Here is a 22,771-nt window from a genome sequence, read left to right on the forward strand (position 1 = left end):
TAAACGCACTTTTAAGCCGAAGCGACAAGAATTTTTTATGCTTGTTGTACAAATATGTTGTACAAAAATAAAAAAAAAGGCAGTATTTATTCAAATCATTTCAATGATACAAAGATTGGAGTGTTTGAGTTTATTGCATTTAACACATAAGGGAAATATCAGTTATTCCACACATTTTTTCAACAGAACTGAATAGGGTATTTCAAATAGAAAAAAAAACGTTATATACTACTTATGCACACAAATTTCTTTATCAAAATGAGTTATGTTCGCAATAAGTTCATGAAGTATCGACAGACTTGAGTGTTGAAGACAGAGTGGTTTAACAAGAACACTTCCGGTCAGCGCAGTATTGGACAGTGAAAGTGGCCCTGCACCCCTTGTTGACCCAGATCTTGTTGCCAAGGAAACCGAAGCTTTTGTTGTAGTCACAGCTTGAACGGGAGTGCTTCTTGGCCACATTGATAGAAGTTATTACTCCATCAACAGGACATTCGAAGTACTTATAATTGTGACTGCTGCAATCGGCATTGCCTGTAAAAAAAATTAAGTAACTCGAATAATTTTTGCTCAATAAAATGATACCGATTAAGAAAAAGTAAAGTCAGTTCGACACCTGGTGTTAAAGCATAATTAAATAAATGTCAAGTGCCAACACTCTTTGAATCAACAAAAAATAAACTTCAATTAAATTCCAAAGTAAGTGTTTTCAACTAAATATCTACACATTAAAATATACATATTATTTTTACACGTTAAAATCTTTTTTAAAAGAACTGCAATGCGAAATAATATCTCCTTTTACTTCTTTACAGACCTTTTGGTAACTCTTTTTTTTTCTTTCTTTTTTCTTTCTTTTTTTTTTTTTTTTTTTTTTTTTTTTGGTGGGGGAGGGACTTAACATAAGTTGTGGTTTTTGATGTGTGGCTCTTAAATTGTTTTCCCTTCAGAGATATTCTTAAGAATTTTTAAAAATTTAAAAAGACACAAAGCTGGACGACAAAAATAACCGATTCCCACAATTTTTTTGATAACCCCTTAAACCACATGCATAAATAAATCGCCAACTTACTCTTTTTCACATTTCCGCAGTTGAAATCGACGTAGAAGCGGGCTCTGCAGCCATGATTGACCCACAGATCACAGCCATTCACAGCGAATGAGTGGCCTACGTCACAGGAGGATCTTGACCTCTTGGTCATCACACTGGCCGAAATAGCGTCGACCCCAGTACAACAGGGATTGTGTCGGTAACCATTGCTGTCACAGTCAAAGATCCCTGTAGCGGCTAAGATAGGTGAAAAACATTATTTGAAACTCGTTGATAATATCTTTGTTGTCTTATCTTTGCTGATACCAAAGTTGCACAAGTAAGTGAATCCAAAAAATAGATCCAATTGCTGCATATCTGCATGAAGCGAATTGAAAAAAAAAGCGCTTGATTTGTAACCCTATTACAGCAAGTTTACTTAAACACGTACAACCCCTTTATTATTAAAAAAAATAAACAATAGAAGTTGAAAATGATCGAACCTATCTTCGTTTTTAGCAAATATCCATTGATGCAATGTAACAAATGCATTTGAAACACTAAGTAATGCTCAATGTATTCTATCAACGAAAAATTAAGAGAAAGAACTCAGCCCCTCTCGGCAATTTGACTTATAAAATCTTATCTCAACATTTCATTTTTTTACCTTCGCTTGTACTCCATATCCCAATCAGGCAAAGACTTAATACAACGATCATTTGGCCTTCCATCTTAACTTCTTCTGTATTTGCTCTTACAGCAAAAACGTCTTTCACCTCAAGAGCTTGGTCGAGATCTTGAATGCTCAGTTCTACCTGTACCGCGCTACTTATATTCATTTGTAAGCCGATCCCTTGGACGAGCCTTCTCTTGGAAATATAATTGAAACATAACATTTTATCAGGGACTAAACATCTGGAAGAAGACGTATGCGAAGACATGGTTTCATGCTGCGGTTATAAGTAAAATCAAAATCATCAGTCACGTTTCTTCTTGTGGCCTGAAGACGTACGTTTTAGGGGTTTTTTTTCTCATTAAGTACTCTCTTAATCTTATATTCTAATAATAAAAAATAATACGTCTTATACACCTCCTTGATTGGAAGGCCATTTGGGACACTTCTACTTTTTTCTTCTCATAAATATAGCACAATCTTTATAAATGATTGTGATAAGGGCGTTTCTTTTTTTTTTTTTTTCTTTTTTTTTTAGCAAAGATTTATAAATACACATTTTGATTTTATCCCTGTTAGAAATACTCGATCAAAACTTTACGATTTCCATTCATAAAAATATTGCAAAATATTTAAGGCTTACTAATAAAGCCTTTAAGTTTTATATCGATATGTACAAGATTTTTCTATTATTTAATTTGATGTTTAGACCGGTATGTGATGCTGTTTTAAAATTTTAAGTTAAATTTTTTTAAAATTTTAATGTGTTTTTGTTATCAAATAACGTTGAAGAAAACTAAACTGTACTCAAGTGTATTTATAATGCATTTTTAACACTGTCGTTGTCTTTCTCTCTATTTTTTCTTTTACTTTTTTGCGTCTATTAAAAGTATTTCAGTCTTTTGTTATTTATGAGTTCATTATTATAAATGTTTTTCTCTCCTTTTACTTTTAGATTCACCACTGCATTGCCATTACAAGGCACTGAATTACACTGCATTGCATTGTTCTTGGACAATAAAGGTCCAACTTAGATAACAGGTTTTGCGTTTTGATTACTTGGAATGACAGCAGCAACGTATTCCTTGTCTGGGTTATTGGTGTCATCTGTATTGGTTTTTCTGTTGTTCTAAGGTACTCTTCTAGATTGAAATTTTGAACTCGTTGTTCTGTTATTCTAATGTCTCAGACAGTTATAGGAACGATGAATACCTCCGCATGAAGCTGTTTTGAAATAAAAAACTCTTTGGTGTCTCCTCGATTTAAATTATTGCATTCACTCAACATGACATCAATAAGGACAAAAACAGTAATAATGTCCGATGAAGGCCACATTTATTGTAATGCCTCTCTATTAGAATAACTATGTAGATTAGCAATTAACATGCAACGACTTTGCATAATACCGTTTATGTAATGTTAAGGCCTGAAAAATTACACTTATATAACTTAAAAACAAATTGTGCACATATGTCAAGGGGCCTTAATTGTAATAATAATGATGGAGCCAAATTAACCAAAAATACTGATAAGTCAATAGACGTGAGCTAGCCGAAAGATGCGTAGTCCAAAAGGTGCGGCGAGTAGTGTTTATCACGTCTCAAACTAGTTCATGCTTTAAAGTTACCCTTGCACTGCTAATCCTCTTCTTATTGCGGCCGGACAAAAAAAAAAAAAAAAAAAAAAAGAGAGAGAGAGAAAAGCCTCCCATGGCCGTTTGTGTTGAGTTCAAGTAATGTTTTCTTGGTGTTTTCTCAATGTGAACTGCATTTCAACAAAAATAGAATACTGAATAAAAACCCCTGTGCTGTAAGAAAATTAACAAGTGATTTGAAATCAAAGCATTTAAATGACTTGTTGATTTCCTTTTTTATTAAACAAATCAAGAAGTATTATTATATTTTTCAATGCATTTTTATATATGGTTGATCCATTTTAGTACACGGTTAGTTGGTTCAAGGAGTTATAACTCCTTGGTTGGTTTAAGACAATGCTGACTACTTGTAACTGAAGGCTTGAATATGTATCAACTGACATGAGAGAGAGGGAGAGAACTAATTATAAGGTGTGTCGAGACAAGGAAGTAGACAAAAAAAAACGCCCTTGGTCGTGATTATACATTTAGTTGGGTTAGGGTTCAAATAATTTGATGAACTTTCCATGTAAGTTTTATATGTAAAACAACTAGGAACTTACCATATTTTCGGTGCTCCCCTATAAGCTGTGTCTTCTTTCGTTTACAACCAACATATCATTTATTTCAGTAGCTTATCTTCGGTTTTGTCGCTAGGGTGTTGTACCCGATTGCCGCCATTGTGTTAGCGGTATTCACGTACAGAATCGAAGCACTCTTTGCTGGCACAGTAAGTGGATAAAAATATTGAATAAAATGGCTGGCTTTTTCTATGCTTTTTCTGACCGCATGTAATCTTGATTTTACTTTTCGAGGATATTAAAATCGTAATTACCTGTCAACAGAATATATAAGTAATTTGTTGACATACAATCATAAATTGCTTAAAAAAACTAAAATGACATAATTCATGTATTTTGTGCATTGACAGATGTCTTCCAACTAATACACTCCTCCTTCAAGAAATACACATTAAAAAACGAACATTGTTTTCCTCTTTGTGTCTCTGCCTGTTGTCTTGACTTTTTATTTATTTATTTACCTTTTTGTGATTTTCGACGTTTGTAATGAAGCATCTTTTTCAAAATGATTCTTACAATGAGAGAGAGAGAGAGAGAGAGAGAGAGAGAAAGCGTTGAGTAGCATGGGCGAGAGAGTCAATAGAAAATAAGGAAAAGTCAATAGAGAATGCTCCTTAACTTTGAAATCATCCTTACTCACCAGTCAGAGAGAAAGATTTAAACCTCTACCGGGGGAGAGCACAGCCCTTATCATCCCCCCTCCCCCCTCCAACATGAGCTGGCTGGGTAAAATGTATCAAGCACCCTTTTTCTTGCATATTTAGATATCATTGATAATCATTATCAGGCTCGTAGCCAGGGGGATTCGGGGGGTTCGAAAGAACCACCCTTTTTGCTGGGAAAAGGTCCACTCTGGGTAAAATTTGATCTATGTCCTTGAGGATTTTATGGTAAAAGGTCCACTTTTTCAGAAAACGACCCCCCCCCCCTCTGAAACTGCTGGCAACGGGCCTGATTATTATGTTACGAATTTGTTAACGGTGTACGTTACAAACCGTTGTCATTAACGCAGCTTTTAAGCCGAAGCAACAAAAATCTTCTAAAAATCTCGCGGCGAAAGACAGGTTCGTGTTACTATGAGAACTATTTAAAATCGCACACGTTGCAGCAGTACTTATTTAAATAAATTAAGAGAAGCGAAATTTGACTGCTTGATATAATTTTATTCATAACATGAGGCAAATATCAGTTATTCCATATTAATTATTATTAATAATATTAATTATATATTAACTATTATATATTAATTATTATTAATTATATATTAACAGATTGAATACACTTCTTGTATCTTGTTGAAATACAATCATAAATTGCTTAAAAAGAACTAAAGTGACATGATTCATACATTTTAACAAGAACACTTTCGGTCAGCGCAGTATTGGACAGTGAAAGTGGCCCTGCACCCATTGTCAACCCAGATATTGTTGGCAAGGAAACCAAAGCTTCTGTCGAGGTCACAGCTGGAGCGGGAGTGCTTCTTGGCCACCTTGACAGAAGTTATGACTCCACCGACGGGACACTCGGCGTATTCATAATTTCGACTGCTGCAATAGACACCGCCTGTAAAAAAGGGAAATTATGTAACTCTAATAATCATTTTCGTTCAATATACTGATACGGACTAGGAAAAACTAGTCTGTTCGAATACAGGAATCGTAGTGTTCAAGTATAAACCAAGAATGTGAGCGTATTGTGATATGCCTACCTCATTAAAAAAATTAAGGCGAACAAAACCTGGACGACAAAAGTAGGCCAACAGTTTCTTGAATCCTTTTGATAACTAAATCCTTTTGATAACTCCTAAAACTACGTGTATGGATAAATTGCCAACTCACTCGTTTTCACATTTCTGCAGTTGAAATCGACGTAGAAGCGGGCCCTGCATCCATGATTGACCCATAGGCTACAGCCATTGGCAGCGAATGAATGGCCTTGGTGGCAGGAGGACCATGACCTCTTGGTCATCACCCTGGCCGAAATACCTCGGACTCCCGTGCAACAGGAATTGCGTCGGTTAAGATTGCTGTCACAGTCAAATATCCCGGTAGCGGCTTATATAAGTAAAAAAATTAAATGCGTTGATAATGTCTTTGTTGTCTTATCTTTCTTGGCACAAAAGTTGCACATGTGGTGAAAAAAAGATCAAATTGCTGCATATCTACATGAAGCGCATTTTCAAAAAACGTTTGATTTGTTACCCTATTTCCGTAAGTTGACTTAAAAACATAAACCTACATTATAATCAAAAAACAAATGAAAAGTTAGTAGCTGAAAATGATCGAACCGATCTTCATTTTTAGCAAATATCCATTAATGCAATGTGACAAATCCATTTGAAACATAAGTAAAGCACAATGTACATCTGTTCTAACTTATCAACGAGGAATTGTAATTCTCTTAAAAGAGACTGAACTCAGTCCCACTCGACAATTTTACTTGCAAAACCTTATTTCAACATCTTATTTTTTACCTTCGCTTGTACCCCATATCCCAATCAGGCAAAGACTTAATACAACGATCATTTGGCCTTCCATCTGAACTTCTTTTGCGTTTACTATCACAGCAAAAACGTCTTTCGCCTCGGGGCTTGGTTGAGATCTTGAATGTTCACTTCTACATGTGCCGCGCTACTTATATTCTGCTCGCGAGACAGTACATGAGTAATTTTCACGTACAACTCAGCGACAAGTGTTTTATCTGGCTTAAACCACGGCCTCTGATTGGCTACTTGCACTAGTAAATGCAAAAGACCGTGGAACGCACGGATTTCTGAGTACCTTATAACTTACAATAGCTTTTGATTGGACAAAGAGCGGCCAGCGAGCATACTGCTGATTTAACAGTAATGAATGGTGATATGTGTTCACTGACAAGGTAGTTTTATTCACAGAAGGGTTTACAATCACATCTCTATCATCAGAATATACGCTACGCATTTAGACTGTGGATTAATATTTTATAGTTAGCATTACTCGGAGGGGGGGGGGGGTGAAGGAAAATTAATCAACTTGTACAAAATCTGATAACAGATTATACATGTATACTATTTTTCTCAACTGTTATCTTGATTGAAATAGCATACCGTAACCGGCGACGAAAAGAAAACCTCGGGTATAGATCTCTGCTTCGATAGAAGTGTACAAGCGCCTTGTCTTCTAGACCATTATTGTAAATAATAGGGTCAAGGGGTTTATTCCTATATTTGTACATTTCCGATCCACTATCCCCCGTCTCTGTAGTCGACTCGTTGTTAGTTTCACCGCTTTCGGACTGACTGTCCTCTGACTCTGTGTTTGACATTTGGGTTTGCTCCGGGAGGAGGGAGGACTCAGCAAACACTAGCACGTTGCTATGACGTTATAATGTGGTAGCAACGTGCTAGCCACGTGATCTGAACGTGACGTGTTTGCTGGGGAGGAAGTTGGGAGGGGTAGTTCTCTAGTTAATTTATTATATATTTATTATATTTCTATGAGTTGTTTACAATGTATTTATTGTGAAATATGGATATATTACGAACGGTTGATATCCCTTTAAAAAAAATAAAAATATTGAATAAAAACCCTTGAATTACTGTGCTTTAAGAAAATTAACGAGTGATTTGAATAGTAAAGAATTTGAATCACTTGTTGCTTTCTTTTTTTATTGAGCAAATGTTTTTATTGTTTTTCGATGTATTTTTATATATGGTTGATCTATTTTTAATTAACGAGTGAGTTGGTTTAAAATAATGCCGTATACTTGTAACAAGTCTTGAATATGTATTAACTGACATTAGAGAGAGAGAGAGAGAGAGAGAGAGAGAGAGAATTAATAATTATAAGGTGTACCATGACAACTATTTAAAAACACACACGTTGCTGCAGTATTTATTCAAATAAATTAAGAGAAACGAAAATTGCTTGGATTATTTTTTATTTAAAACATGAAGCAAATATCAGTTATTCCACACATCTTTAATTTCAACAGAACTGAATAAGATGTTCCAAAATAGATATAACTGTTGTACAGTGTACTCCTTTATATATGCATATGTTTTATATCTTATTTAATTTCAACGGAAATGAAAAGGGATATTTCAAAATAGAAATATAGCTTTTAAGTACTAATCATGCACAATTTTCTTTTTCAAAATGAGTTATATCAGCAATAAGTCCATGAAACATCTTGACAGACTTGAGTGTTGAACACGGAGTGGTTTAACAAGATCACTTCCGGTCAGTATTTGTTTAGCAAGAACACTTCCGGTCAGCGCAGTACTGGACAGTGAAAGTGGCCCTGCACCCATCGTCTACCCAGATTTTGTTGGCAAGGAAACCGAAGCTTTTGTTGAAGTCACAGCTGGAACGGGAGTGCTTCTTGGCCACATTGATAGAAGTTATTACTCCACCGACGGGACATTCGGCGTATTTATAATTGCGACTGCTGCAATCGGCATTGCCTGTAAAAAGCATAAAATTAACTAGAATCATTTTCGTTCAATAAACTGATACGGATTAGGAAAAACTAGTCTGTTCGAATACAGGAAGCGTAGTGTTCAAGTGTCAACCAAGAATGAGATAAATAAATGAATGCAACGTGCCTGCATTCTCTGAATAAACAAAAGTTTAAAAAACTTCAATTAGTACCTCTATATGCGTTTTTAACTAAATGCCTTTCACATTAAAAAAAAAAAATTACAAGGTAAACTTACTAAAATCTTTTTAAAAAGATTGCAATTTGAAATCATGTCTCTTTTTACTTCTTTATAGACATTTTGGTCACTCCAATTTTGATTAGGTTGTTAAAAGCGTTGTGTTTGCAAATTGTAACTCAACAAATTGTTATCCCTCAAAAGTTTTTTTAAAAGGTGAACAAAACCTGGACGACAAAAGTAGGTTAACTATTTCTTAAATCCTTTTGATAACTATTTAAACTACGTTTATGGATAAATTGCCAACTTACTCGTTTTCACATTTCTGCAGTTGAAATTGACGTAGAAGCGGGCTCTGCACCCGTGATTGACCCATAGACTACAGCCATTTACAGCGAATGAGTATCCTGCGTCACAGGAGGATCTGGATCTCTTGGTCATCACACTGGCCGAAATATCTCGGACCCCCGTGCAACATGATTTGTATTGGTAACCATTGCTGTCACAGTCAAAGATCCCCGTTACGGCTGAGATAGGTAAAACAATGTTTGAAAAATGTTGATTAATTTTTTGTTGTTCTATGTTTGTTAATACAAGAGTTACAAGCATTGGTGAATCGAAAAAAAAGAGAAAAAAAGGAAGAAATTGCTGCATATTTACATGAATTGATTTTTCATAAAACGCATCAATTGTAACGTTGACTTAAAAACATAGGCCTCCTTTATTCCTAAAAATCAAACTATAAAAGACGAAAATGATCTCACAGATCTTCATCTCTAGCAAATGCTCATTAATGCAATGTACAAAAAAAAATTGAAGCATTAAGTGAAGCACAATGTATTTTAACTTATCAGCGAAGAGTTAAGAGAATGAACTGGGCCCCTTTTGACAATTTTCTTACAAAAGCTTATCTCAACATTTAATTTTTACCTTCGCTTGTACCCCACATCCCGATCAGGCAAAGACTAAATACAACCATCATTTGACCTTCCATTTTCTCTTCTTCTGTATTTTCTCTCGGAGCTAAAAATGTCGTTCGTCTCAGATATCGAGAGCTTGATCGCAACTTGAATGTCCAGTTCCATGTACGGCGCAACTTATATTCATTTGTAAGCGGATCTTGTGGACAAGCAAATTTTTGGCAATAAATTAAAGCGCAACATTTTTCTCGGGAACTAGATATTTTTAAGAGGTCGCATGGGAAGACCTTATTTCCGGCTGCGGTTAGAAATAAGATCAAAATCATCGGTCACTTTTCGTCTTTTGACTTGATATTTGACAGATATTTTTGATTTTCTCTCATATTCAAATTCTATACTCTCATACTCATATACTCTAATAATTAACAGTAATGATGTAGGCTATACAGGGGCGCGGATTTAGGCCATCTTCTGGGTCTTCCGGAAGACGGTCAAATTTTCAAGTTTACATTGACGGGTATCTATTTTTTCTGTCAGAAGACAGTCAAAAACGGTGGATGGATTAACAAAGATAATTTGGAAGACTGTCAGACAGTATCTTTGGATCCACCCCTGCTATATATATATAAGCGTGAGTGTGGTACAGAGTGCTCAACAGTCCGGAGCATTTATGCACAATTAAAATTAATAAATAAATAAATAAACAAGAGACATGTAAGAAGGTATGCCCGATAGTCAGGAAGTTTATTTAAAATGGTTTTTTAGCCGTTTATCTACACAGAGTGACGACACTTACGTCGCACGCCGTGTCAGTTACGTCACCTTATGCCGACGCATGAATATTATTTCAGTTCTTTTATTTTGAGTATCTGGTGTTATCATTATTAACAGTTTTTCATCCAGGCAGAGGTTGCATAGGTGCTGATTTCTCCTTTGTGGGCAATCAAGTTGAGATCTTCTGGGTATGCCCGTGAAACTCGGAGTCGGGGTTATTACATGTCTCTTGTTTATTTATTTATTTATTAATTTTAATTATATATATATATATATATATATATATATATATATATATATATATATATATATATATATATATATATATATATATATATAAAATTTTATTTTAAAATTATTATATCCTATTGCTTCATCTAATAAGGTAAGCACGACCTAAACTTCTCTCTCTCTCTCTCTCCTAGCTGCAACTTTGTTGGATTACGAACTCTCTTTGAAAATATCATGTGCTAAGCCTTGCACAGAGTTTTATTGCAAATTATTTACTAATACGTTTTCGAGATACACATTTTGTTAAAGCTTTATTTTTTATTCATAAATTTCTAAGATATTACAGTGGAAAACCTGTATATAATAAATTTACTTGAAAACCACACGTAGATGGTTGTGTGTGATAAATCTCATTACACTATAAACATGATACAAAATAAACCTTCAATCACTTTTTGCGCACTAAATCAGTTTTAGCTGTGATCAGTTTTCCACATAATCATGATCTGCAAAGGCGAAAGTCACTGCAAGGATGGTACAGGATAACATATAGGACATTATAAGACCATAAATTAAATAGCCTAATAGCCTGAGTCAAAGGTTATCAATTTAATTGCCTTAACGACGGCACTAATATTGCTTGAGCATGCAGGATGTGCGGCACATGTTTTAGAGTAAAAGGGAAGTTGCCAATTTAAATAGGATATGCTTCGGACAATTAAGGAGGTGCGTCTTATAGACCTTCGTGATTGGAAGGGCATTTGAGATATTTCTACTTTTTTTCTTCTCACAAATGTATCACAACGCCGCTTTATGATAAATAGTGAAATTGCCATTTCTTGGAGCAAACATATATAAATACACATTTTGATTTTCTCCTTTACTGTTACATGTAGAAATACCCGATCGAAGCTTCACGTTTTTCATTCATAAAAGTGTTGTGTACAAACGTGTCTTCAGAACCACGAAATCGCAATTCCATAAATTTCTCTTCTTGTGTTGTTTGTTTACATATAAATAAGGCTGTCTGTTTGTTATTGAAGTTGGCAAAAGATGTCAGGTATCGCATGCAGAATAGGGGGCCTATCTCCACCTATGTGTAGGCCTACAGCGTACATCTTGGGTTTATTCATATTCCACAAACATTCCTGTCATGCCTCATTTTTCTTTCTTCCTTTCTTTTTAAGTTAAAAGGGAGGGTCAATATGTACAGTGTATACTGCGTAAGAAATTTCTACAATTCAGCCGTGACTTAGGCAGAGACAGGCCTAAATAGAATAGTTTGATAATACATGTGTATTTAGATTTGTCTTTCTGTATGATGTTCATTTTTTTTCCTTCTCCTGGAAAATTATTGAAGTATTGTGAAATCAGTAGATTTAATGTTTGAATTCAAGTCTTGAATTACTTATTAAATGAGAAAATAATATGCCCTAATAATAATAATAATCGACACAGTAAGAAAATTCCACCAGTTAAATTGGAATTAAAAGTAAGAACATTTTATAAAATAAAACGGTACAAAATTTACCCTGAAATGAGCATTTATAGCTCCAACCGGTGTAACAGGAATGGAAGTCAGATAGGAACCGTAGTCCGTCTCCCATTACACAGGTGTCATTCGTCCCATATACTAACCTCAATACTCGATACGGAATCGCCCGAGTTTGGCCGAAAGACTTTCCGATGCCTGTCTTGCTCTTCCGTGTTAGGAGACCTATAAATTTCCTGCTGTAACGTAGCGTATCTTCCTGAACATGTCACATTAATACAGCATTTCATCTCAAAATGGATGATATCTACTTGTAACCCAGCAGTTTTTGCTGCACATGGATGGCATCAAATCAAGGAATGATTATGCGTTAGTTCATTTCAAACGTAATTCTATGGTTTCAAACAAAAATGTAAGTAAACAAAACTTGAAGCTGAACATAAATCTTGCTGTTTTTCTGAATCTTTAGTGGTTTCTAATGTAAGTGTTCACCGGTGACAAATGATACCACTGTATGTTTTAACATAATTTGTCTGTAAACATGACAGGAAACTTGTCTAATGTGCTCGTTGCATGCGAGGTCGTTGTCTGGTCAAGCTCATTTCAAGCTGTATAGTACAGTGTAGGCCCATATACAAAGTGAATGGAGGAATGGTCTAGCTGTAGTCTAATAGTGTAGAAATTATTGAGATTCCCATTTGGAGGTTTGGAGATTCGCTTAATATTTCACATCCATGCTTCGGTTATTTGGGCACTATACTTAATGGCAATGTAAATGTTATAGAGTAAACACACTTACATGTAAGTACAGTGTGCACTATATTTACAAAATTTTTAAGTTGTAGATATATATTAAATTATACCATGAATGTGGAGGGTATTTGGTATATTGGACTCCAATTAACTGTTCCCTGTCCAACTTTGACATGGATGGATTAGATCTAAATAGACAGCCTGCTTAATTGCTGCTATTCCCATTGTTGTGCACTAAATGACTCCTCATAAGGAAAAGATTATATCAGAGTTTCATTTAGAGGATGTCAGGTCAGTTATTTACTCAATAACCTGATCAAAGTAATCAGCCTTTAGTACACCTGGATCTGAAAAAGACTTGAAGGTAATGATCTTTAATTTCCTTCGTTACTCTGGGTCAGATTGCCTCTTTTTCTTTCCTTCACATTGCCAGATTACCAGAGTAAAGGTTTTTGCCATTGTTTTAGAAAAACTTTTTTTTTCGGAAAATCCATCCACTGCCTAATTCCTTTAATCAACTCTACCAATTTTTTTTCATTCATTACTCCAATATTCATAACAGTTTTTAGTATGTGGAGTTTTGTCATCATGGTTTCTGATCCAACTCTAGCAGGCTCCATGTTCCAAAGACCAAAAGCCTCTAACCAGTTTTATGAAGGTTTTGTTTTCACATAAGGTTTTGTTTTCACATTTCATTATGTGGTATATCTTGTCCAGTTGGGCAAGTTTTAAAAAAAATGTTTCATGAAACAGACTGCAGTGTGTTACTCTTGTACTCTTTTTCCAATGTTTGTCAGTATGTGTCTTTGCATTCATTTTTATGTACAGACACAGATGTGTCTGTACATATTGCCATCACCTGCGTCTGTCGTCGCCGATGGCGATGGCGATGGCGATGCCGATGCCGGCGCCATGCACTTTCCTTGTAAACACGATAAGTGGAGGGCAGTTTTACTTTTTGGCTTTATATTTACAGAGCTGATGAATATTCATAAAACGCAGGTCAAGTTCGAAAATCAGCATGATCGGGCCATTATTGTAGAAGTTATGCTGTTTTTTCACTTTTCAGCATATTTTTCACATTTCCTCAGATTCAATTCTTAGGCATGTTAACAGTCTCATTATTAAACTAATAAGATACGTAAAAGTGTTTGTTTGACATTTCCTGCATCTTTTCAACATTGTTAGTTGATTTTGTAAAAATGATGGTAAACTTGTTATCGTGTATTGTGTAATAAAGTTTCAAAAATGGAAATAAACTCATATCATTACAGTTTGTCAGATTCAATCATTCACTATGTTCAGAATCTCAGAATGGAGGAAATTGGACATTTAACACTGTTGTATTGATATTTTTCCCATCTCATCAATTTTCTTAGTTGATCGTATAAAAATGGCAGTAACCTGTTAATTTTGTTTTATGTTAAAAAAATTGTTAAAAATAAAAAAAAAAAAAAAAACATTTCAGAACAGTGCTGTCTTTGTTTACATTTTGGCATTTTCAAGTTGTGACATTGAAGTTCCATGGGCCTGAAGACCTTTGCTAGTCACATTTTCTGAATATCCATAATACTAATATTTTATTATTAAAAATTGATGGTCATTATGCTGTTAAACATTATGTAATATTGCATCAAAATCTGAAAAAAATCTATTTTGGGCACTGCTCCCATGATGACCATTTAAGAAAAACCATGTCACTTACTGTTCTCAAACAGTACAGTAAATAAGTACAGATGTGTCTGTACATATTGCCATCACCTGCGTCTGTCGTCGCTGTCACTGGCGCTGGCGCCGTGCACTTTCATTGTAAACACAATAAGTGGAAGGCAGTTTTACTTTTTGGCTTTATATTTTCAGAGCTGATGAATATTCATAAAACGCAGGTCAAGTTCGAAAATCAGCATGATCGGGCCATTATTGTAGAAGTTATGCTATTTTTTCACTTTTCAGCATATATGCAACCCTGTAAACGCATTTTAAGGAAAACCGTTAGGCCTGTTGTCATGAAACTCACAGGAGTAATCAATCTTACTAAAATGCAGGTCAAGTTTGAAAATCGGCATGATCGGGCCACTATTTTAGTTGTTATGCTGTTTTTTCATTTTTCTGCATATATTCAACACTGTAAACACAATATACGAAAAACAGATAGGCCAATTGTCATTAAACTCACAGAAGTGGTCATTCCTGCTAAAATGCAGGTTGAGTTCAAAAATCAGCATAATCAGGTCATTATTTTAGAAGTTATGCTGCTTTTTCACATTTCCTCAGATTCAATTCTTAGGCATGTTAACAGTCTTATTATTTTACTAATAAGATACATAAAAGTGTTTGTTTGACATTTCCTGCATCTTTACAACATCGTTAGTTGATTATGTAAAAATGATGGTAAACTTGTTATCGTGTATTGTGTAATAAAGTGTCAAAAATGGAAATAAACTCATATCATTACAGTTTGTCAGATTCAATCATTCACTATGTTCAGAATCTCAGAATGGAGGAATTTGGACATTTAACACTATTCTATTGATATTTTTCCCATCTCATCAATTTTCTTAGTTGATCATATAAAAACGGTAGTAAACTGTTAATTTTGTTTTATGTTAGAAATTGTTAAAACTGGAAAAAAAAAAAAACATTTCAGAACATTGCTGTCTTTGTTTATATTTTGGCATTTTCAAGTTGTGACATTGAAGTTCCATGGGCCTGAAGACCTTTGCTAGTCACATTTTCTGAATATCCATAATACTAATATTTTATTATTAAAAATTGATGGTCATTATGCTGTTAAACATTATGTAATATTGCATCAAAATTTGAAAAAAATCTATTTTGGGCACTGCTCCCATGATGACCATTTAAGAAAAACCATGTCACTTACTGTTCTCAAACTTACAGGAAAGAAACATGGGACTAAAATACAGCTTCAGTAGGCAATGCAGTCTGTTTGGTAATTCTTACTGACAGTTAAATGTTTTTTTTTGTGAAAATTTAATTTTTTCACATATTGGCATTTTCAAGGTGTGACTTTGAAGTTCCTCGGGCTTGAAGACCCATGCTAGTCACATTTTCTGAAAATCCATGATACGTATATTTTATTATTAAAAATTGACGGTCATTATGCTGTTAACCATTATGTAATATGGCATCAGAATAGAAGAAAATGCAATTTTGGGTGCTGCTGCCATGATGACCATTATGGGAAAACCATGTTACTTATGATTCCCAAACTTTCAAAAAAGTAATACAGGACTAAAATGCAGCCCGAGTTGGAAAAGCAGTCTAATTGGCTTCTTTTTCTGGAAGTTATACATTTTCACAGTGTGAACTTGTTACACAATTTACTTACATTGGTATTACCTGTTGAGCATAGTTAAAATTTGATGTTGAATTTGCAGTTTAACATAATGTACTTTTGCATCAGAATTGACAGTAGCCTATTTTGTGCATAGTTATTTCCTGTTTTTTGTCTGTACATTTGACAGCTTTGCTGCCTTGTATGTTTTGCTTTTTACTAAATGCAAAATATGACAAAATTTGTCTGTTGTGCTTGTGATTTCCCAGCTAAGACTTAGCTGCTTGTCAGAATGCATTACATAGATTTCCAGTAGAACAATTCACTGTTGCAAGTTGTCGGCTACATCTTTGGCCATGTCATACTAACAGGTTAAACTAACAGATCATACTTAACAGGCTTTACTTACAGTTAACATCCTTTACAAAAATGATATCTGGTGTCTTTTCCCTTCCACTTGACATTATAGTATATATGTACATGTAAAGAGAGATTGAGTCTAGGATGAAACTAAGACCCCATTCCCATAGATTTTAGAGCGATCTATCCCTGTGGGGAGTCTCACTAGATTACAGTCAGCTTAGCCGGCCTAAGGGCCTGTCCCGCCTACTAAAAGCTGTAAGGGGATAATTAACTATGGTGCGCGCTCGGCTGACTGCAATTTAGCGTGAAGCCCCAGGGAGTTAGGTCAATCTAAATCTTAATCCCTGGATCGATCTAAATCTCTGGGAATACACCCTAAGTCACCCTAGAATACGTTTTATTATAGCCCAATCCATTCAGAATTTTTATCTCAATCATTAGTATAATTATTTATTATTTATATATATATATATTTTTTTTTTTTTTTGAAAAACAAAAGTGATAAATACTCATTTTCCTTAAGCCAAATTAGATTATGCTTATAACACTTGAGTAAAATTTACTTTCTGGTATATGCTACAGTGAAATCCTAAATGTCATATAAATATTGGTAATAATGAATTTATAATACTGAGTGCAATTCATGTAGCAGCTTGCTCATATGAACCTGAGTTCAGATAGTTTTTTTTTTTTTTTGCCAGTCAGTAAGGTATAGAAAAAGCCATTAGGAAATAAAGGCCATATGGCAATTATGCATGGTAATTTTCACGGCTATATGTGAAGTACATGGGATATTATTTTATCATCATGATAATTACTGGGTTAAGCTGGAAATGTGGAAGTTATTTACAAAAATAAAATGGCATAAGCATGAAATTCTCCCCCCCTCCCCGCCCCAAATGTTTTTTTCTATTATATTTTATTATGATTATACTTTGGTAATGTTCTAATGTGGATTGTTACTTTAATTTGTGTCAAGGTTGTATATGAATTATGTATATATCTTTTTAAACATTTAAAAGCTGGCTTGAATTAAATACATACATCTGGTAAGATTGAAATTGAGTTTTGTTTCCTTTTGTTTCAACCCCCTTATTCATTCTGCAAATATCTTTATTCTGCATATGAAAGAAGTAACTGAAAATTGGTACAGTGCCACTATTTCACAATTTGAAAAATTTGCAGTATATCAGAAGCAAAATAAATAAATAAATTATAAAATAAAAAAATAATAAAATAGATGTTAAGCATTTTATGAGTAACTGGTCTGAATCACTCGATGTGATTTTCCTGATATGATTTACAACTTTCTTTCCTAGCCGATATTGCCTGTAGAATCGACTTGTGAAGGGAACGGCACCATGATGTACTGCATGACCTCAGAGCATGCGGCGGGGGAGGACTACACAGAGGTGGCCAGGCACTTCAATGTGGACATAAAGACTGGCTTAAGTCATGCAGAGGCAGAAGCCAGACAGAAGGCACATGGATATAACGAATTTGAGATTATTGAAGAGGAGACTTTATTGAAAAAATACCTTGGTCAGGTAACAATACACAGGGGTGGATGGAAGCCATCTTCTGGGTCCTCCAGAAGGGAGTCAGAATTTTTTGTGGCAGGGGATGGCCAAATATGAAGGATGGATCAACAAAGATAATTTGGAAGACTGTCAGAAAGTATCTCTGGGTCCACCTCTGATACAAGGACTTAATATTCATGCACCGGTTGTGGTCTGGAAAGAAATCCAGAGCAGATTTTTATTTTCAATTGTTCAAGTGTATAGTTTTAAATTTTCGAACAAGTTTTAAAGACAGCAAGTTTTGAATCAAAATAGCATCCATGGTAAACTGAAAGTTTTGGTAGATACAGTATGTTCTTACTAAAGTCTAATTAAAGATTCATTTGATTTTTAATTAAAGCACACTTTGTTCATTGATATTTTGCAACAGGGTTGGTTTGAGAATTCTAAAAGCCAAGTTGCATGCAAGTTAGATGGGTTTTAAAGATACAAAAAATGACGAACCGTGAAAAAATTATGAAATAAGGTGTTTAAAACGTGGAAGTAATTACCTCGAATATTTAACACAATTTTGGGACACAGCTACAAACCTCAAAATACATTTATTTATTTATTGCTTACTATTACACATTTTTATGTTTTTTGTTTTGTTTTTTTCAGTTCAAGGATCCCCTGATAATGCTGTTGCTGGGCTCAGCTTTAGTCAGTGTTCTTATGAAACAGTTTGATGATGCAATTAGTATAACAGTAGTAAGTATGCATAGTTTTTATAGTTGCTATGTGAGAGGAGAGGAAGAAATTATTTACTCGGTTCAATAATTGGTTGGTGTTGGTGGCGAGAGCCGGGAGTCACCCTGTGTTGCTCGAGCAGTAACACCTTGACAACCGAGCGGCACGATAAATTGTTAAAATACTGAGATGGATATTTGAGCGAGGTTGGCAATTATTGAAGGTGAGGTCAATAAAATTTTATGGAGATAATAATAATGATAATTATAATAATGATAATAACATCAATAATTTCTTCTGTCACACATTTTATTAAAAATGTCAATGTATGTTATTAAAGCATTGAAATTAATTTATGAAATTAATGAAGAATTGTAACGTTAACTTTTTAACTTAAAGTTAAAGCAATAATAACTCTTCGTTTCGGCCAAAAAATGAATTTTCCTGGAGTAAACAACAATTTTCCCATACTTACCAATGGTAAATGAATCCATTTTTACATTCAAAGTTAGTCCCTGGTTTTTTTCTAAAATGTTTGTTTTTTTGTTAAAATCTCTTAAGAGATTTTAACAGAGTATAGACATCAATGGAGGTCACGTGGTCTAGAGACAAGTTCAGATATCAGAATAAAAGCTATAACTGCTGTTTTCGTGGTAAAACAGAATATATTATATTTCTACGAGTTATTCACAAGGTTTTTATTGTGAAATATAGATCTCATACGAAGAGTTATTATCCCTTTAAAAGATAAAATATTTAATATCCAAGATATACAATATAATATCTAATTTCAAAAATATGATACTAAGATTGTTTTGATCGGTGGATAGTTTTGAAAATGTGCTGTGAAGAGAGATTTCAAACTGTTCAGGTTCTTAGCCATCCTGCTAACATTAAACAGAATATGGTCTTTCTGAATTCTCATGTACCCCCGACCCATTTCAAAATTTTCAGTTCTATTTGCTGCATATTATCAGCAAATGAAATGTGTTTTCCACACATGTCACATTCACAAGCATTGAACTAAAACTTGCAGACATTCTTCTATTGAACACAATTTAATAATGCTGCATGTGATAAAAAGAGATAAAACCTTTTTTTAGAGAATCATCACAGTTTTGTATCTTATTCTATAAATGTCTGTATGAAGAATTTGAATAACAAATGAAATGATATTATTATAGAAGAGTGACGTTTGTTTTTCAGGCCATAACAATAGTGGTAACAGTGGCATTTATACAGGTAAGGAAAAAACTCGATACGTGCAGTTAGACAGCTGTCAGTAAAAGAGTGAGTAAAAAGGTGTAATACATATGAAATGAAGTGAAAATTTTAGTGAAAGTAGAACTTTACACCTGTCTATTGTGTAAAATACTGACTGAATTCCTGTATAAAATTCACACTTCAGATCATGGTTAACTGATGTGTATAGCTATTTTTCAGATATAATAGCAACACAAGAACTTTTCTCCTCCACTGATCATTTATTTGCACTGTTTTTTAGGAATATAGATCAGAAAAATCCTTAGAGGCCCTGAAACAATTGGTCCCTCCAAAATGTCACTGGTAAGTCCATCAGAAAATGACCTGTTTTCTTTCATATTGAATTTTGATTATAACATTAGGATACAGAGACATAGCTGCAGATTGCTTCATATGAATGGTGGATGTCATTGATTTTTTTTATTAAGATATATATGTTTTAATAATTAACCATTATGTTTGTAATCATTCTTCTCACACAATTTTTCAATCAGCACACTGCATATTATATCGTAAGGTAAACAGTTGAACTGGTTTTTGAAAGCACCACAATGTATTCTTCACTATGCCTGGTTGAAAGTTCATCTTTTATTTATGTAAGGTTTTTAGCAAGTGCCTTAATGATTTAATATGTAATTTTTTATCACATACCACTGATTCTATCTTAATGGCTATGATAATGAATTTCTATTCCATATGAAATACAAAAATGGATCTGCAAAATATGTTTAGATTAATTGCTTTGAAGGAATGAATGGATGAGTGTATTTTACATTTAAGATTTTAAAAATCATAAATGCTCTCAATTGCAGTTTTCATGGAGTATTTTATGCTTTTCCTTCCATGCCTAATGAATAGAATGTTATAAGGCAGCCTATGTATTACTGTTCCTCCAAATTGTCTATATTTCAGCCTCCGTGATGGTCATTTAGAAACATTTTTAGCTCGGAATTTGGTACCAGGAGACATAGTTCACTTGACTATTGGTGACAGGGTTCCAGCAGATATACGCTTATTTGAGGTAAATTTTTGTGTCTTCCATCCCAGGGTACCACAAACTTTCATTGTCCCATTATTGATTAAACTAAGCTCTGTACAATGATTTTTACTCTCAGAGGTGCAAACATACCATAAAAGTATTTTAGCGTGTTTAAGGGCCTACCTCTGAAAAAAAAAAGCCCAAAACCTTAGTCAACTTTGCATAGTTGGCTATCAATTCCATCATATTATAAGCCAATTAAAGAACTTGAGAACTTTTGTGAATCAGGCCCTAGGTCAGAATACGTATTGTCATTAACTTGGTGGCAAGTGTACCTCAGTTTACCAGGAAGTTTCATGTTAGCATTTAAGATGGTTTAATTGATGTGCGCACAATGCGACAGGTGTCCACATATAAAAAGTTCAAGTATAGTATTTTTAAATTACTGGTACTGTTATAGTCTGTTTTAACAGGAGAGTAAGTAAATATTATTCTATCATAAATAATATGTCCAGGTTGACTGTAAACTGTTTAAAAGATTTTTAGCTTGTGTTTGATCATTTTCTTTTATGATCCAACTACCAAGCTAATGAACATTTTTGCTTATTTACAAGATTATTTTAATTTAGAAATCTTATGCTAGCGCACACTGAGCTTAGGACATTAATGATGACTATTACTGTTATTATTTTTCTTTATTATTTTTTAACAATTTATTGAGGTGCCATGTTCATTTTCAACCACAGTGTTGATTGTGTTTACAGACAACAGACTTATCCATAGATGAGTCTAGCTTTACGGGAGAAACCCAGCCAGCCAACAAGACTTCAGCAGTCCAAGGTGCTAAGATTAATAATGGTATTGCAGACAGAAGAAACATAGGCTTCATGGGGACTCTGGTCAGGTGTGGGAGAGGAAAGGTGAGCTAGCCACTCATAAATGTCATAACACCTTGTCAGTTATTTCTGATCGGTCTGTTATTAGTTTTTTTCAAGATTTATATTTTTTGTTGATTACAATACCAAACTCTCTGATGTGAAACCAAGATTTATCATTTTATTTGGTCTCAGTTGCTCTTTCTCTCTCTTTTTTTCTCTCTCTCTCTCTCTCTCTCATGCATAAAGTATAAAGGGATAAAAATAAGATAACAATCTTCTAACTTTAATACTACATGTTATTCAGATTTTTACTATCAACAGAAAAAAATATACAACAAAATCATTGTTTTCTTTCATCTTTGAGATTGGTTTTTAAGTGTCTTTCAATTCTTTGCAAAATGAAAACAAAATGTAGTGGATTGAGTTAAAAGCAGAAGAAGAGGAAATTTTGTTTACTGTACTGTTATTTTCTTCATCAGGGTATAGTCATAGGTACTGCAGAAAATTCAGAGTTTGGAGAAGTTTTTAAAATGATGCAGGCTGAAGAGGTGAGTTAAGTTAATTTGTTTATTGTCTGTGCAATTACTACTAATCCATGTGAATTGCTGTTTTGTAAGAATAGTCAAAATGATGAATTTAAGAAAAATATAATCCAATTTCCATTTGATTAAACCGAAGCAGAATGTGTTATTAGCTTTTGACAGAATGTTAATATATATGTCCTTGAACTTTGTTATTATAACTATAGTGGCTCTAACATTTGTTAATTCTCTATTGCTGCATAGCCTCCCAAGACCCCCCTGCAGCGGAGTATGGACACCCTGGGAAAACAGCTGTCTTTCTATTCCTTTTGCATCATAGCTGTGATCATGTTGATAGGCTGGCTGCAGGGCAAGCACATGTTAGAAATGTTTACTATTGGTGTAAGGTTAGTATGGAACAAGGATTGGTGGTTACCTAGGACACTTTTAGTACAGAATCAGCATAAAAAAAATTGATGTGATGGTGGCCTTTTTCT

At 34.1% G+C, this 22,771-nt stretch overlaps 2 protein-coding genes across 2 annotated transcripts in view; one reads left to right on the forward strand and one right to left on the reverse strand.

Moving 5' to 3' along the window:
• Positions 1 to 132: 132 nt before the first annotated feature.
• On the reverse strand, positions 133 to 9,665 carry LOC106157252 (uncharacterized). Its single transcript, XM_087010823.1, has 10 exons — positions 9,484 to 9,665; positions 8,865 to 9,080; positions 8,155 to 8,361; positions 6,710 to 6,786; positions 6,391 to 6,547; positions 5,756 to 5,971; positions 5,272 to 5,480; positions 1,698 to 1,980; positions 1,073 to 1,288; positions 133 to 534 (listed from the first exon to the last, which is right to left on the reverse strand). Exons 1-10 carry the CDS (start codon positions 9,545 to 9,547, stop codon positions 323 to 325), a joined length of 1,857 nt encoding a protein of 618 aa, XP_086866949.1. The 5' UTR covers positions 9,548 to 9,665; the 3' UTR covers positions 133 to 322.
• A 2,519-nt stretch (positions 9,666 to 12,184) lies between these two features.
• LOC106161145 (calcium-transporting ATPase type 2C member 1) overlaps positions 12,185 to 22,771 on the forward strand; it is a 48,399-nt gene continuing 37,812 nt past the window's right edge. The window contains exons 1-9 of the mRNA XM_013538011.2: positions 12,185 to 12,382; positions 17,704 to 17,931; positions 18,565 to 18,654; positions 19,840 to 19,875; positions 20,138 to 20,199; positions 20,809 to 20,917; positions 21,640 to 21,795; positions 22,233 to 22,301; positions 22,539 to 22,681. Coding sequence (XP_013393465.2) covers positions 12,308 to 12,382; positions 17,704 to 17,931; positions 18,565 to 18,654; positions 19,840 to 19,875; positions 20,138 to 20,199; positions 20,809 to 20,917; positions 21,640 to 21,795; positions 22,233 to 22,301; positions 22,539 to 22,681 — 968 coding nt within the window. The 5' untranslated portion in view covers positions 12,185 to 12,307. The remainder of the gene's footprint in view (positions 12,383 to 17,703; positions 17,932 to 18,564; positions 18,655 to 19,839; positions 19,876 to 20,137; positions 20,200 to 20,808; positions 20,918 to 21,639; positions 21,796 to 22,232; positions 22,302 to 22,538; positions 22,682 to 22,771) is intronic.

This window comes from Lingula anatina, chromosome 4, assembly GCF_051362555.1.
Source record: "Lingula anatina isolate TDL-2025a chromosome 4, LinAna3.0, whole genome shotgun sequence".
In the NCBI taxonomy this organism is placed as follows: Eukaryota; Metazoa; Brachiopoda; class Lingulata; order Lingulida; family Lingulidae; genus Lingula; species Lingula anatina.

Coding starts and splice junctions, on each gene's coding strand:
- LOC106157252 (XM_087010823.1), bottom strand. CDS start 9,547: ATGGAAGGTCAAATGATGGTTGTATTTAGTCTTTGCCTGATCGGGATG. Junction 9,081..9,483: donor GATGTGGGGTACAAGCGAAG/GTAAAAATTAAA, acceptor TACCTATCTCAG/CCGTAACGGGGATCTTTGAC. Junction 6,548..6,709: donor TTGTCCAATCAAAAGCTATT/GTAAGTTATAAG, acceptor GAATATAAGTAG/CGCGGCACATGTAGAAGTGA.